Raw genomic sequence first — 16,343 nt, forward strand, 5'->3', positions numbered from 1 at the left:
AGTGTATATATGTCCTTGCCACTCTCTCTTTGTCCCAGCTTACCCTTCCCCCCTCCCCGTATCCTCAAGTCTATTCTCTAGTCGTCTGTGTCTTTATTCCCGTCTTGCCCTTAGGTTCTTCATGACCTTTTTTTTAAAGATTCCATACATATGTGTTAGCATATGGTATTTGTTTTTCTCTTTCTGATTTACTTCACTCTGTATGACAGACTAGGTCCATCCACCTCACTACAAATAACTCAATTTCGTTTCTTTTTATGGCTGAGTATTATTCCATTGTATATATGTACCACATCTTTATCCATTCATCTGTTGATGGACACTTAGTTTGCTTCCATGTCCTGGCTATTGTAAATAGAGCTGCAGTGAACATTGTGGTACCTGACTCTTTTTTTGGTTTGTTTTGTTTTTTTGTTTGTTTTTTTGGTACGCAGGCCTCTCACTGTTGTGGCCTCTCCCGTTGCGGAGCACAGGCTGCTGACGTGCAGGCTCAGCGGCCATGGCTCACAGGCCCAACCGCTCCGTGACATGTGGGATCTTCCCGGACTGGGGCACGAACCCGTGTCTCCTGCATCGGCAGGCGGACTCTCAACCTCTGCACCACCAGGGAAGCCCCTTGACTCTTTTTGAATTATGGTTTTCTCAGGGTATATGCCCAGTAGTGGTATTGCTGGGTAGTATGGTAGTTCTATTTTTTTAAGAAACCTCCATACTGTCCTCCTTAGTGACTGTATCAGTTTACATTCCCACCAAAAGTGCAAGAAGATTCCCTTTTCTCCACACCCTCTCCAGCATTTCTTGTTTGTAGATTTTTTGATGATGGCCATTCTGACCAGTGTGAGATGATATCTCATTGTAGTTTTTGTTTGTTTGTTTGTTTGTTTTTGTGGTACACGGGCCTCTCACTGTTGTGGCCTCTCCTGTTGTGGAGCACAGGCTCCGGATGCACAGGCTCAGTGGCCATGGCTCACGGGCCTAGCCGTTCCGTGGCATGTGGGATCTTCCTGGACCGGGCCACGAACCCGTGTCCCCTGCGGGACACGTGTCCCGTCAACCACTGCGCCACCAGGGAAGCCCTCATTGTAGTTTTGATTTGCATTTCTCTAATGATTAATGATGTTGAGCATTCTTTCATGTGTTTGTTGGCAATCTGTATGTCTTCTTTGGAGAAATGTCTATTTAGGTCTTCTGCCCAGTTTTGGATTGGGTTGTTTGGTTTTTTGATATTGAGCTGCATGAGCTGCTTGTAAATTTTGGAGATTAATCCTTGTCAGTTGCTTCATTTGCAAATATTTTCTCCCATTCTGAGGGTTGTCCTTTCGTCTTGTTTATGGTTTCCTTTGCTGTGCAAAAGCTTTTAAGTATCATTAGGTCCCATTTGTTTATTTTTGTTTTTATTTCCATTTCTCTAGGAGGTGGGTCAAAAAGGATCTTGCTGTGATTTATGTCAAAGAGTGTTCTGCCTATGTTTTCCTCTAAGGGTTTGGTAGTGTCTGGCCTTACATTTAGGTCTTTAATCCACTTGGAGTGTATTTTTGTATGTGGTGTTAGGGAGTGTTCTAATTCCATTCTTTTACATGTGGCTGTCCAGTTTTCTCTTATTGAAGAGGCTGGCTTTTCTCCGCTGTATATTCTTGCCTCCGTTATCAAAGATAAGGTGACCATATGTGTGTGGGTTTATCTCTGGGCTTTCTATCCTGTTCCATTGATCTGTATTTCTGTTTTTGTGCCAGTACCATACTGTCTTGATTACTGTAGTTTTGTATTATAGTTTGAAGTCAGGGAGCCTGATTCCTCCAGCTCCATTTTTCTTTCTCAAGATTGCTTTGGCTATTCGGGGTCTTTTGTGTTTCCATACAAATTGTGAATTTTTTTGTTTTAGTTATGTGAAAAAGACCATTGGTAGTTTGATAGGGATTGCATTGAATCTGTAGATTGCTTTGGGTAGTACAGTCATTTTCACAATGTTGATTCTTCCAATCCAAGAACATGGTATATCTCTCCATCTGTTTGTATCATCTTTAATTTCTTTCATCAGTGTCTTACAGTTTTCTGCAGACAGGTCTTTTGTCTCCTTAGGTACGTTTATTCCCAGATATTTTATTCTTTTTGTTGCAATGGTAAATGGGAGTATTTCCTTAATTTCTCTTTCAGATTTTTCATCATTAGTTTATAGGAATGTAAGAGATTTGTGTGCATTAATTTTGTATCCTGCTACTTTACCAAATTCATTGATTAACTCTAGCATCCTTAGGATTCACTATGTATAGTATCATGTCATCTGATAACAGTGACAGCTTTACTTCTTCTTTTCTGATTTGGATTCCTTTTATTTCTTTTTCTTTTCTGATTGCTGTAGCTAAAACTTCCAAAACTATTGTTGAATAATAGTGGTGAGAGTGGGCAACCTTGTCTTGTTCCTGATCTTAGTGGAAATGGTTTCAGTTTTTCACCATTAAGGACGATGTTGGCTGTGGGTTTGTCATATATGGCCTTTATTATGTTGAGGAAAGTTCCCTCTATGCCTACTTTCTGGTGGGTTTTTATCATAAATGGATGTTGAATTTTGTCCAAAGCTTTCTCTGCATCTATTGAGATGATCATATGTTTTTTCTCCTTCAATTGGTTAATGTGGTGTTATCCCATTGATTTATTTGCATATATTGAAGAATCCTTGAATCCCTGGGATAAACCCCACTTGATCATGGTTTATGATCCTTATAATGTGCTGTTGGATTTTGTTTGCTAGTCTTTTGTTGAGGATTTTTGCATCTATCTTCATCAGAGATATTGGCCTGTAGTTTTCTTTCTTTGTGAAATCTTTGTCTGGTTTTGGTATCAGGGTGATGGTGACCTCCTAGAATGAGTTTGGGCGTATTCCTCCCTCTGCTATATTTTGTAAGAGTTTGAGAAGCATATGTGTTATCTCTTCTCTAAATGTTTCATACAATTCGCCTGTGAAGCCATCTGATCCTGGGTTTTTGTTTGTTGGAAGATTTTTAATCACAGTTTCAATTTCAGTGCTTGTGATTGGTCTGTTCATATTTTCTATTTCTTTCTGGTTCAGTCTCGGAAGGTTGTGCATTTCTAAGAATTTGTCCGTCTCTTCCCGGTTGTCCATTTTACTGGCATATAGTTGCTTGTAGTAATCTCTCATGATCCTTTGTATTTCCGCAGTGTCAGTTGTTACTTCTCCTTTTTCATTTCTAATTCTATTGATTTGAGTCCTCTTCCTTTTTTTCTTGATGAGTCTGGCTAATGGTTTACCAATTTTGTTTATCTTCTCAAAGAACCAGCTTTTAGTTTTATTGATCTTTGCTGTCATTTCCTTCATTTCTTTTTCCTTTATTTCTGATCTGATCTTTATGATTTCTTTCCTTCTGCTAACTTTGGGGTTTTTTTGTTCTTCTTTCTCTAATTGCTTTAGGTGTAAGGTTAGTTTGTTTGCTTCAGGTGTTTCTTGTTTCTCAAGGCAGGATTGTATTGCTATAAACTTCCCTCTTAGAACTGCTTTTGCTGCATCCCATAGGTTTGGGTCATCGTGTTTTCATTGTCATTTGTTTCTAGATATTTTTTGATTTCCTCTGTGATCTCTTGGTTATTAAGTAGTGTATTGTTTAGCCTCCATGTGTTTGTATTTTTTACAGTTTTTTTTTTCCTGTAATTGATATCTAGTCTCATAGCATTGTGGTTGGAAAAGATACTTGATACTATTTCAAGTTTTTAAATTTACCAAGGCTTGATTTGTGACCCAAGATATGATCTATCATGGAGAATGTACCATGAGCACTTGAGAAAAATGTGTATTCTGTTGTTTTGGATGGAATGTCCTATAAATATCAATTAAGTCTATTTTGTTTAAATTATCATTTAAAGCTTGTGTTTCCTTATTTATTTTCATTTTGGATGATCTGTCCATTGATGAAAGTGGGGTGTTAATGTTCCCTACCGTGACTGTGTTACTGTCGATTTCCCCTTTTATGGCTGTAAGTATTTGCCTTATGTATTGTGGTGCTCCTATGTTGGGTGTATAAATATTTACAATTGTTATATCTTCTTCTTGGATTGATCCCTTGATCATTCTGTAGTGTCCTTCTTTGTCTCTTGTAATAGCCTTTGTTTTAAAGTCTATTTTGTCTGATATGAGAATTGCTACTCCAGCTTTCTTTTGATTTCCATTTGCATGGAATATCTTTTTCCATCCTCTCACTCTCAGTCTGTATGTGTCCCTAGGTCTGAAGTGGGTCTCTTGTAGACAGCATATATACAGGTCTTGTTTTTGTATCCATTCAGCCAGTCTATGTCTTTTGGTTGGAGCATTTAATCCATTTACATTTAAGGTAATTATCCATATGTATGTTCCTATTACCATTATCTTAATTTTTTTGTGTTTGGTATCGTAGGTCTTTTCCTTCTCTTGTTTTTCCTGCCTAGAGAAGTTCCTTTAGCATTTGTTGTAAAGCTGGTTTTGTGGTGCTGAACTCTCTCAACTTTTGCTTGTCTGTAAAGGTTTTAATTTCTCCATCAAATCTGAATGAGATCCTTGCTGGGTAGAGTAATCTTGGTTGTAGGTTTTTCTCCTTCATCACTTTAAATATGTCCTGCCAGTCCCTTCTGGCTTTCAGAGTTTCTGCTGAAAGATCAGCTGTTAACCTTATGGGGATTACCTTGTGTGTTTTTTGTTGTTTTTCCCTTGCTGCTTTTAATTTTTTTTCTTTGTATTTAATTTTTGATAGTTTGATTAATATGTGTCTTGGTGTGTTTCTCCTTGGATTTACCCTTTATGGGCCTCTCCGCACTTCCTGGACTTGATTGACTATTTCCTTTCCCACGTTAAGGAATTTTTCAACTATAGTCTCTTTAAATATTTTCTCAGGCCCTTTCTTTTTCTCTTCTTCTTCTGGGACCCCTATAATTCGAATGTTGGTGTGTTTAATGTTGTCCCAGAGGTCTCTGAGACTGTCCTCATTTCTTGTCATTCTTTTTTCTGCTCTGCAGTAGTTATTTCCACTATTTTATATTCCAGGTCACTTATCCATTCTTCTGCCTCAGTTATTCTGCTATTGATCCGTTCTAGAGAATTTTTAATTTCATTTATTGTGTTGTTCATCACTGTTTGTTTGTCCTTTAGTTATTCTAGGTCCTTGTTAAATGTTTGTTGTATGCTCTCCATTCTATTTCCAAGATATTGGATCATCTTTACTATCATTATTCTGAATTCTTTTTCAGGTAGACTGCCTATTTCTTCTTCATTTGTTTGGTCTGGTGGGGTTTTGTCTTGCTCCTTCATCTGCTGTGTGTTTCTCTTTCTTCTTATTTTGCTTGGCTTACTGTGTTCGGGGTCTCCTTTTCGTAGGCTGCAGGTTCGTAGTTCCTGTTGTTTTTGGTGTCTGTCCCCAGTGCCTAAGGCTGGTTTAGTGGGTTGTGTAGGCTTCCTGGCGGAGGGGACTAGTGCCTGTGTTCTGGTGGATGAGGCTGCATCTTGTCTTTCTGGTGGGCAGGTCCACATCTGGTGCTGTGTTTTGGGGTGTCTGTGGCCTTATTATGATTTTAGGCATCCTGTCTGCTAATGGATGGGGTTGTGTTCCTGTCTTGCTAGTTGTTTGGCATAGGGTGTCCAGCACTGTAGGTTGCTGGTCGTTGAGTGGAGCTGGGTCATGGTGTTGAGATGTAGATCTCTGGGAGATTTTCGCCGTTTGATATTACGTGGAGCTGGGAGGTCTCTTTTGGACCCGTGTCCTGAACTTGGCTCTCCCACCTCAGAGGCACAGCCCTGGTGCCTATCAGGAGCACCAAGAGCCTGTCATCCACACGGCTCAGAATAAAAGGGAGAAAAAAAGAAAGAAAGAAAGAAGAAGATAAAATAAAATAAAATAAAATATTAAGATAAAAAATAAAAAATAATTATTAAAAAAATTTTAAGTATTAAAAAAGGAAAGAAAGAAAGAAGACAGCAACCAAATCAGAAAAGAAATCCACGAATGATAACAAGTGCTAAAAACTATACTAAAAAAAGAAAAAAAACTGGACAGACAGAACCCTAGGAAAAATGGTAAAAGAAAGATGTACAGACAAAATCACACACAGAAACATACACATGCACACTCACAAAAAGAGAAACAGGGAAAAAAAAAAAATATCGTGGCTCCCGAAGTCCACCACCTCAATTTGGGATGATTCGTTGTCTATTCATGTATTCCACAGATGCCGCATACATCAAGTTGATTGTGGATATTTAATCCGCTGCTCCTGAGGCAGCTGGGAGAGACTTCCCTTTCTCTTCTTTGTTCGCACAGCTCCTAGGGTTCGGCTTTGGATTTGGATACACCTATGCGTGTAGGTCGCCGGAGGGCGTCTGTTCTTCTCTCAGACAGGACGGGGTTAAAGGAGCCGCTGATTCGGGGGCTCTGGCTCACTCAGGCCGGGGGAGGGAGGGGCACGGAGTGCGGGGCGGGCCTGCGGCGGCAGAGGCCGGTGTGACGTTGCAGCAGCCTGAGGCGCACTGTGCGTCCTCCCGGGGAAGTTGTCCCTGGATCACGGGACCCTGGCAGTGGCGGGCTGCACAGGCTCCCGAGAGGGGAGGTGTGGAGAGTGACCTGTCCTTGCTCACAGGCTTCTTGGTGGCGGCAGCAGCAGCCTTAGCGTGTCATGTCCGTCCCTGGGGTCCGCGCTGCTAGCCACGGCTCGCGCCCGTCCCTGGAGCTCATTTAGGCGGCGCTCTTAATCCCCTCTCCTCGTGCACCGTGAAACAAAGAGGGAAGAAAAAGTCTCTTGCCTCTTTGGCAGCTCCAGACCTTTTCCTGGACTCCCTCCCGGCTAGCCGTGGCGCACTAGCCCCCTTCCGGCTGTGTTCACACAGCCAACCCCAGTCCTCTCCCTGGGATCCGACCTCCGAAGCCCGAGCCTCAGCTCCCAGCCCCGCCCGCCCCGGCGGGTGAGCAGAGAAGCCTCTCGGGCTGGTGAGCGCCGGTCGGCACCGATCCTCTGTGCGGGAATCTCCCCGCTCTGCCCTCCGCGCCCCTGTTGCTGTGCTGTCCTCCGCGGCTGCGAAGCTCCCCCTCCGCCACCCGCAGTCTCCGCCCGCGAAGGGGCTTCCGAGTGTGTGGAGACCTTTCTTCCTTCACAGCTCCCTCCCTGAGGTGCACATCCTCTCCCTATTCTTTTGTCTCTGTTTTTTCTTTTTTCTTTTGCCCTACCCAGGTACGTGGGGGGTTTCTTGCCTTTTGGGAGGTCTGAGGTCTTCTGCCAGCGTTCAGTAGGTGTTCTCTAGGAGCTGTTCCACGTGTAGATGTATTTCTGGTGTATTTGTGGGGAGGAAGGTGATCTCCACATCTTACTCTTCCGCCATCTTGAAGGTCCTCCGCACAAGACTCTTAGATAGCCTCATCTTCCAAAGGGCAGACACAGAAGCAAGGACAACTACTGTTGTGCAGAGTGTGCCTGGGGAGAAATTCCAATGGCAGATATTGGTGACATATCCTCTTCTTTAGCAGGTGGCAGCCTGGCAACTTGTAGCTGTAGGTAGGCGGCCTCAGTTCCTTCCCACATGGATCTCTCCTTAGGGCTGCTTGAGTGTCCTCATGACATGGCAGCTGGCTTAACCCAGGATGAGTGACCTTGGGATAGCTGGTTTTCCTTAGTTAACAATCATCTTTTGATGTTCCCCATTACCTGCGCCAGTCCCCTCCCCTGTCCCGTCCCCCCTGGTACTTTAGCTCAGGGAGGAAGGAGCTCAGAGGGACTTGGCTGAATAAGGGGCTTGAGAGCCTAGGGATGAGTTTTAAGCCACTTTTCCCACAGTCAGGAGGAGGGATGCTGACGCTCCAGCCGGACCCTGTGCCTCCCTTTCGCAGTTTCCCCTCAGGACGCTCAGGTCCACCCCGATTAGGTTCATTTTTATTTCCATTACTTAGGTATGACCAGTGCATCTCTTTTATCCTAGATTTTCTATAATTTTCCTTTTTTTCTCTAAATGAACTGGTGGAGTTGATTTTGGAGAGAATATGGAATTAAACTTTGTAATTTCCATTTGCTCCCTCTACTCCCTGCAACTCTGCTTCTATCCCAGGCAGTCTTTTATTAATGTTTCCAGTTTTCCCATCCATTTACTAAAGCTTAGCAACTGTCCCAAGTTTTTAAGGTTTCTCGTAGCTTTCTGGGTAAATTTTAAATTCTTTAGCTTAATCGTTTATTATCTACATACTTCTCAAATTTCCATCATTTTCCTCTTCAGACATTCTGAATTATTTGTACTTCCTTAGAACACATTACTCTGCTTTCTGGCTCTTCCTTTGCTATATGCTAGTCTTCCTGCTTTTTCTAGCTGTAACTTGTGTCAGTTTTCCCTTTTCATAAAGCCTGGTGTACATCTGCTTCTAAGCCATCCACTTGGCTCTCAGAGTTTCTTCCATCTTCCAGCTGCTCCCAGTGGAACACCATGACCTTTACTAGTGGTCTTTATATGGAGCTCTGGGGCACAGGCCCATTGATAAACTACTGCTGCCACAACTTGGCTATCAGTAGAGATGTGGTTGGAGCAAGCTACAATTCCCTTATTTCCCCATTCCTTTATTTCTCACAGTACCACCACAGGTATGGCTGGATCAGACTTCAGAGAATAGTTGGAGTAAATAAAGGAAATTAAAGTATAGCAGAGAAACATTTAAAACCAAGACTAAATCCAATTTCCCTCCTGCCCAAGGGAAAGCATTCAAGAAGTTGAATCCATCAGAGAGTGGCCTCTTGTATACTTCCTTTACTCATTTGTATTCAGGACTGTAATTCCAAGTGCCTCCTTCTACTCACCGTGCACCTTTGGGAACCTCATCCCCTAGCCTCAGGACTGGTTTTGGTCCGGGGGTTACTTTCCTCAGCCATGTGTTTCGACAAGTTTGAATCCTTTTGGCTACTTCCTGTCAACATTGTCCACGGTAGGCTTTGACACCCAAATCTTGCCAAGTAGTTAAGAGTTTGTATGATTTTCTCTAAGTCTGAACACCTTTGAAGTCTTCCTGCCAATGTAAATTTTGGAAATGCCTTTGATTGTTCCAGTTGTTCGTGGATAACTCTTGAATCAGACGCTCACTGTAAACCTTTCCCAAGGACCACTGTTAAATTTCAGACGGAGTGTGACCTGAACCAATAATACAAAGAGAAATATTTTCCTTCATGCCCCCAAAAGGATTCTCTCATAATGAAGATGCTACTTCACTTTATATAGAGCATGATTTTTCTCTGTCTCTGACTGACCCCCTTATTCAAATTGAACTCCCTTGGCCTGTTTTAAAAAGAACGAAGTCCATGGACAAGCCAGGGCAGCTTATTTGGTTAAGTAAAGATTCAGCTAAAGCTGTTAAATCACCATGGACTAGATTGGATTAAATTTTATTATAAGGGTAGCTATTGGCTAGCCTCCTTGTTGGTGGAGTTGAGTTTTTTTTGTTGTTGTTCTTTCTATTACACATCTCACTCCCACTTGTCCTTTGCCGTATTCCTCCAAAAGCTGGTCAACGTCATTTGGTATAAACATCCTTTTGTGCATCTCTGGCAATCTAGCATAGCTCCATCACAGCATTATACCACAATCATTGATTTATTTGTCTGTTTTCTTAGCATGTGGAACTTAGTGAGCAATCAGTAAATGTTTATTGAATGATAAATGCATCATTAAAAGAAATTGGCATCTGTTATCTTCTAAATTTACTCTATTTCAACAATTCCTTAATGATTAGGTATAAGATTTCATGGAGAGCTAGTTTATTTTCTAGTGATTAAAACCCAGTGCCTGCAGTTAAAATTTCTGTGTGTTGCATATTAAGTTTTGAATTATAAGTACCTTGATCAGGAAAAAAGGACCAGAGAGCTGCTGAGGCCCAGCCCACAGTTAGTATTTACTCCCAGCACTGGAGCTGTACTTTGTACAGCCTTCTGCCTTCGGGAGGCAGAAACTGAAATAAGAGAGTATGCTCTGAGAATCAGTCCCCTCTCATCTAGTAAATGGCAGATAGTCAGGTGCTGTGTATTGTATTATTTATTTAACCCTTTGCTATTTTGACAAAAAGTTAAGTCTTTTTACATATAGAAAAGCCTCTAATGCTGGTGTGATTTCTGTTTAAAAGTAGGAAATACATGTTACTGAGGAATGGAAGAGAAGAAATTTTCTTTTTCTGAATATGTGTATTTATGCATAAGTATACAGGAAATTTACAAAGTATTTTTAAATGTATGTGCTCTACTTTGTGTAAAGCTTCCATATAAGGGATTTAAAAATTACTGTGCACATTTAGATCTAAGCTGTTTGGCCCACTGTTGCTCTATCATATGTATTTTTTGGATATTTTAGAACATGGATCTTTTGAAGAAAAAGAAATAGTTGTCAGCAAAAGTTTTCTTTTTTAAAAGAGGAGTTAATAAAATGCCTGTTTCATGATCAAATATATTATTTGACTTTTCTTATAGAAATTTCAAGAAATTGCTGAAAAAAATATGGAAAAGTTGAACCATATTGAGAAGTCACATGAACAACTGGTTGTTGAAAACACACATTTCAAAAACTTGTTATCACAGACTAAAAGGGAACAAACATCCTTGCTGGCGGCCTGCGCATTGATGGCTGGTGCCTTATATCCTCTGTATAGCCGATCATCTGCCTTATCCACACAGAGAGATTTTCTTCAGGAGCAGGTCAACACCTTTGAGTTGTTAAAATTGGAAGTTAGAACTCTAGCCCAGGCTTTGTCAATTGTAGAGGAAAAGAAGCAAGAGGAAGCCAAGATGAAGAAAAAAGCATTCAAAGGATTAATACGTGTATTCCGGAAAGGTGTTATTGCAATTTTGGCAGCAAACAGACTCAAGATTTTGGGCCAGTCGTGTGCCTCTCTTTTTACCTGGATGGAGAGTTTCAAAGAAGGCATAGGCATGTTAGTGTGTACAGGAGAGCCCAAAGACAAGCATAAATTTCCAAGTAAGATAATTTGTGCTTTTAAAATCTGAGTCGAATGTAAGTGGCATACGAAGTGAATATGTTGGGCAAAAACATAAAAAAATCATTTACAATGTCAAATCATGTAACATATCTACATACATATGTAGATATGTATGTGTATGAATAAGTGTGTATTTATAAATTAGGCTTTAATTTTTTGTTATAAACATTAAAATATAAAGAAAGTAGCAAATATATATGATTTCAACTTTGTCTAGCTTTATTATATTTTAATGCTCTTTTGACAGTAAATTGAAAAGTTTGTACAGCGATTTTTCAATAAAGTCAATCCAGAAACTCTGCCCTATTTAAAATTAATTAGCATAATTTACTTTAACTTCCTTTGAATTAGTATAAAATGATCAGAGTTAAAAATCTGTTGAAGAATTGAATGAAAATGAAACTAATGTAAGTTTTATAGCTAACTTTTTTGAATGCTTGACTATTCTGAGGAAACAATTATTTCAGTTTTTAACTTTTCAAAAGCAAGCTATTAAGTAAGTAGAGCTAAAGAAAATTTCCTTCTTCCTTTTCTTTTATGATGTCAGTTACCATTATCTATAGAGAGGAGTTAATAAAATGCCTGTTTGTTTCATGATCACATACATTATTTGACTTCTCTTCTTATATGGAAAAATGGAACCATAAATAAAGTCAATAAAATCTCACATCTATTGTAGACTTCTCTGCACTAGGTGAAGTTCTACGTACAAATTTTGATCTACTTCTTAAATAGCTAAATATTGCCATAATTTTGTAATGGATTTTAATAAATTTTCATAGAATTGCATAATGGATTTTTTTCTGTTTTTGCAGAACCTCAAAAGGAGCAGTTACGTTGTTTGCAAGCTCTCAGTTGGCTCACCAGTCCTGACCTTCTTGCTGCAATAATAAGTTCTATGGCTGAGTTACAGGAAGCTATTAGTAAAACAGGTATGATTCCCCTTTTTATGTCCTTGCAAAATACATTCAAAAAGAAAATGTCCAGAAATTCTTTATGGTACAAATTCTAATAAACCTTCAAGGAAGAAAATGTATTTGTTTTTATCTTTCTTTTATTCAGGTACAGAGAGATTACTAAATCTATATTTAATGAAGTAGTGAATTAGTGTAATTTTTGATGTTAATTTTGTCTTTATGGGGAAATTAAATGACACTTCTTGGTGAATACATTCACCTTATTTTTCCTTTGTGATATGCTTTTCCTATGGAAAACTCATCATTAGCTTTTTTATTAAGTACTACTGGTAATATTCTTTCAAAGGTTTTAATCTTTCTTCTGTTTCTGGCCATGTGCTTTAGAAATCCAAATAATAACTGAATCAGTAGAAAATTGTTCTCTCTCATTTGGCAACATGTTTTTATTTTTTCTATTTAATTTTAAATAGAGTAAATTTAAATAGTCTGCTCCTTTCTACTAGGTGTGAAGCCACCTATAACCAGTGATTTCCAAAGGTCTAAAATGCAAGTTTATTTTTTCATGACTCAGATTGCGTGGCATGTTTGAGTGAAAGGTTCAATGAAAACTAATTTCTCCACACTTAAAGAGTAACACAGTTACCTACTGCTTAAGCTATGTCATTGGGCTAATTATGGTCGTTTCAGAACCATTAATAGAAAAAAATGTATAGTAGACTTGTTAATACTTGCCTGCGTAATGAAATAGTCTAAGTAATAAAGAAATGATAATTTGGGATGTAATTTAACTCTTCAGACAATTCTGTTGTGTAAATATAGATCATTTATTGTGATTTCAAACATGTAAACTAGGCTCTTATAGTACAAAACTTATGATCCAAAGATGATTTTTAGGTTGTGGCCATAAACGTTGGTAAGAAATATGCATATTTTAATGTATCGGCAAAATCTCAACATACTGGGTTTGGAGTCTGAAATAAAAGTGCAAATAAATATATTTTAAGAGTGTTGGTATTATAACTTCAAAGCAAAATTGTAACATTCTTGAAAGAACTTAATAAATTTTTGGGTTTAGTTTAATAAACAGATGATTTTTGTTAGTCATATTTTTTCAGGTATGTGGACCTAAAAGTAGATTGGTTTCTTAAGCTATAATCTTATGTATATTATTACTTTATTTAATGCACTTTTTAATCACTGTGCTATATGCTTGAGGAGATAAAAGAAAAAGATGTGACTTGATCGATCTTCTAGAAAATATACATAATGGTCATAAGAACAAGAGCGACAACTCATGAACAACTTAGGCAGAATGTAATCAAGGATTGGATGAGGAAGTACAGGCTTTAAATGTAAGAATACGCAGAAGGTAAAGCTCAATGTGGGCTTATGAGTATTGGGAAGGCTTCAGGGACTAGTGATTTAGTTGGGCCTAGAATGACAGTAAGTTAGAGAGGAGAGCTGGCATTCAGCTGCAGGGTATAGCTTAAGCATGAAAGTAGGCAGCGATTTCCCCTGAGCACATTTTCTAAAAGTAGCCCCTTGTAACATTTTTAAGTTAAAATGTTGACAAAATTTTTATTCAGACCCTGATAAAAATATGTGTAGGTAAGACCTGTGAAGTAGAAGGTAGACCAAGAGTGGTGTTTTAAGTGCTTGCCTATCTCTAGGAACATGCTGTCTTTGATGTTAGAACCTGGTATGCCTCTAGCTTGAGGAAATAGCAAGTTCAGGAAAACTTATTTTTAGGCAAGCCTTTAAATGTTGTTGGATAAAGAACACTACTTGAAGAAGAGAAAATGATTGTTGCTTAAAGGGGAAAATAATTGATGTATCAAAGTCCTGAAGAGTATTGGAAAGGATATGGTCCAGGCAGATAGATAATTGTTACTGAACTAGTACAAAAAATGATCAGTGTGGATCTTCTGCAGTCGTGGCTTGACTAGCTGGGCTTATAGAATAATCCTTTCAAAACCTGATGAAGGGTTAATGTATTGTTATCTAGGCAATTGTGTTTTCATTTTTAAGTGTATCCTAGTAGAAATTTTAGATATTTTAGCAGAAAAGGTGGGAAAATATTTTCAAAGTCTATGAGTGATTATCAACAGATAAGGGTAATAAATGTAAAGCCATAACAGTTTATACAGTCATGTTGAGTTTATAGTTTAAGTGTCTGAAAAATCTAAATAGGTAATCATTATTGTGTAGTAGAAAGAGCATTGTTTTGAACAGGGCAGACTTGATATTATATTCAGCATTGCTAGCTATTAGTTGTGTGAAATTGGGCAAGTTACTTAACTTTACTGGGCCTCACACTCTTTTCCCATAAATGAAGATGGTATTGTCTTCCCCACTGTTACGAGGAATTAATGAGATAATGCTTGTTGAATGTTTTGTACGGTATCTGGTACATAGTGGGTGCTGAAAAAAATTGTTGTTCCCTTACCACCCATCGCACCATGAAAGTAGCATTTAGCATTAATGAACATGAATACACACACGCCTACCTGTATACATTTTTAGACTACTAATGATTAATTTTCTGTTCTAAAATTGCTAAACTGCTGTACAGTGGAGGCAACATAGTGTAGGGTTAAGCAGGTATTCTGCCTGACTTTGAATACTGACTCTGATGCTAGCCACATGACATGGGCAAGTTATTTAAACTCTGTTTCCCAGTTTCTTTATTTGTAGAGTGGGAATAGTAAGTTTTACCTAGCTCAGAGTTTAGAGGACTAAATGAGTTAATTTGTAAAGTATTTAGAATGCCTTTGTTTACTCTTTCACTTACTTTTCTTAGTTCAGATATCAGTCTTTATTAAGATTTATTGCATTAACTGAATAATAATAAAGAAATTTCATAAAAATTTAGAGTAAATAAAATAAAAACACATTAGTTTATCTTAAAATTTCAAGACCATTTACACATCCCATACAGCTCCAACTTGTTAAAACATGGTTCTGTTATAAATTAGTATACGTATAAATATCAGGAAGAAATTTCTTCCTCTGAATATAATGACATTAGATGTTTGGGGGCATCACAGGTTTGCTTTCTTTGTACCTAATAGAAGACCCCCCACTTAGAGTAGCTTATTCATATAAGGTTTTTTTTTTCCTCCCAAATAGTAAGTCTGGAGGCAGATAGAAATCCAGACTGTGTCTTTCTGCTAAGCCATTAGAATCTTCGTGTTTATGCCTCCTAGTTTTAAGCTGGTCACTCTACTTTTAGGCATCAGGATTGTATTTGTGCAGGAAGGAGAAGGGAGGGACACAATGTGAAGACATTCATACATTGCTGGTGAGAATAAAAAATGATATAGCTGCTTTGGGAAAGAGGGGCATTTCCTCAAAATATTAAACATAGAGTTATCATTTGAACCAGCAATTCCCCTTCTAGGTATATATCCAAGAGAAATGAAAACATTTATGTACAAAGACTTGTGCATGAATGTTTACTGCAGCATAATGCATAGTCAAGAAATGGAAACAAACTCAAATGTCCATCAACTGATAAATGGGTAATGGACAGATATCCAAACAATAAAATATAATTGGGCCATAAAGAGTAATGAAGTACTGATGCTTGCTACAACATGGTTGAACCATGAAGGCAATGTGCTACATCACAAAAGATTGTATATAATATGATTCCATTTATTTGAAATCACATATCATATTATTCCGTTTATTTGAAATATGCAGATTAGGCAAATCTAGAGACAGAAAGTAAATTAGGGGCTGCCTAAGTCTGGGGAGGGGTTGGGGGTTATGGGAAGTGGCTGCTAATAGATAGGGAGTTTCTTCTGGGGGTGACTAAAATTTTATAAAATTGCTTGTGGTGATGGCTGCATAACTGTGATTATATTAAAAACCATGGATTTGTACACTTTAAATGGGTAAGTTATATTGTGTGTGAATTATATCTCAAGAAAATTGTTAAAAATATGAAGACATGTGTTTCTGAATATATCCCTTTATATCAGGAAGGCAAAAGCTTTCCCAAAAGCTTCCCCAGCAGACTTTTGCTGTTGTTTCATTGGCCTGGCCTGAGCTTGTTTCATTGGCCTGAGCTGAATCATTCACATGATTCTCCCTAGATGGCTACCTGGAGATTGACAAAAGAGACGGAAGAGTTTGTGGATGGAATGAATCAGCTAATCAACATCTGCAGTAGAGAGGATTGTTTTTGTTTGTTCTTTTCTTTCAAATTACCTCCACTTCTACTACCTCCATTATATAAGAAAACAGGTCAATTCAGAAAACTTGGAAAAGAAATAAATCAGAGAACAATAACAAAACAAAAACAAACGTATTTTCCCATCATATAGGGATAGTTAATGTAAGCATTTTTATGTGTTCTTATGTGTTCTTCCAATCTGTTTTATCCCTCTTTCTCTCTCTATTCATTCACCCTTCCTTCCTCCCTTCATGCCACCTA

At 38.5% G+C, this 16,343-nt stretch overlaps 1 protein-coding gene across 1 annotated transcript in view; it reads left to right on the forward strand.

Moving 5' to 3' along the window:
* The window catches only part of CCDC171 (coiled-coil domain containing 171), a 349,212-nt gene that overhangs the window by 167,127 nt on the left and 165,742 nt on the right, over positions 1–16,343 (forward strand). Inside the window, exons 16-17 of the mRNA XM_007465652.1 lie at positions 10,459–10,963; positions 11,801–11,917. Coding sequence (XP_007465714.1) covers positions 10,459–10,963; positions 11,801–11,917 — 622 coding nt within the window. The remainder of the gene's footprint in view (positions 1–10,458; positions 10,964–11,800; positions 11,918–16,343) is intronic.

The sequence above is a fragment of the Lipotes vexillifer genome, unplaced genomic scaffold (genome assembly GCF_000442215.2).
Source record: "Lipotes vexillifer unplaced genomic scaffold, Lipotes_vexillifer_v1.1 scaffold31, whole genome shotgun sequence".
Taxonomy (NCBI): domain Eukaryota; kingdom Metazoa; phylum Chordata; class Mammalia; order Artiodactyla; family Lipotidae; genus Lipotes; species Lipotes vexillifer.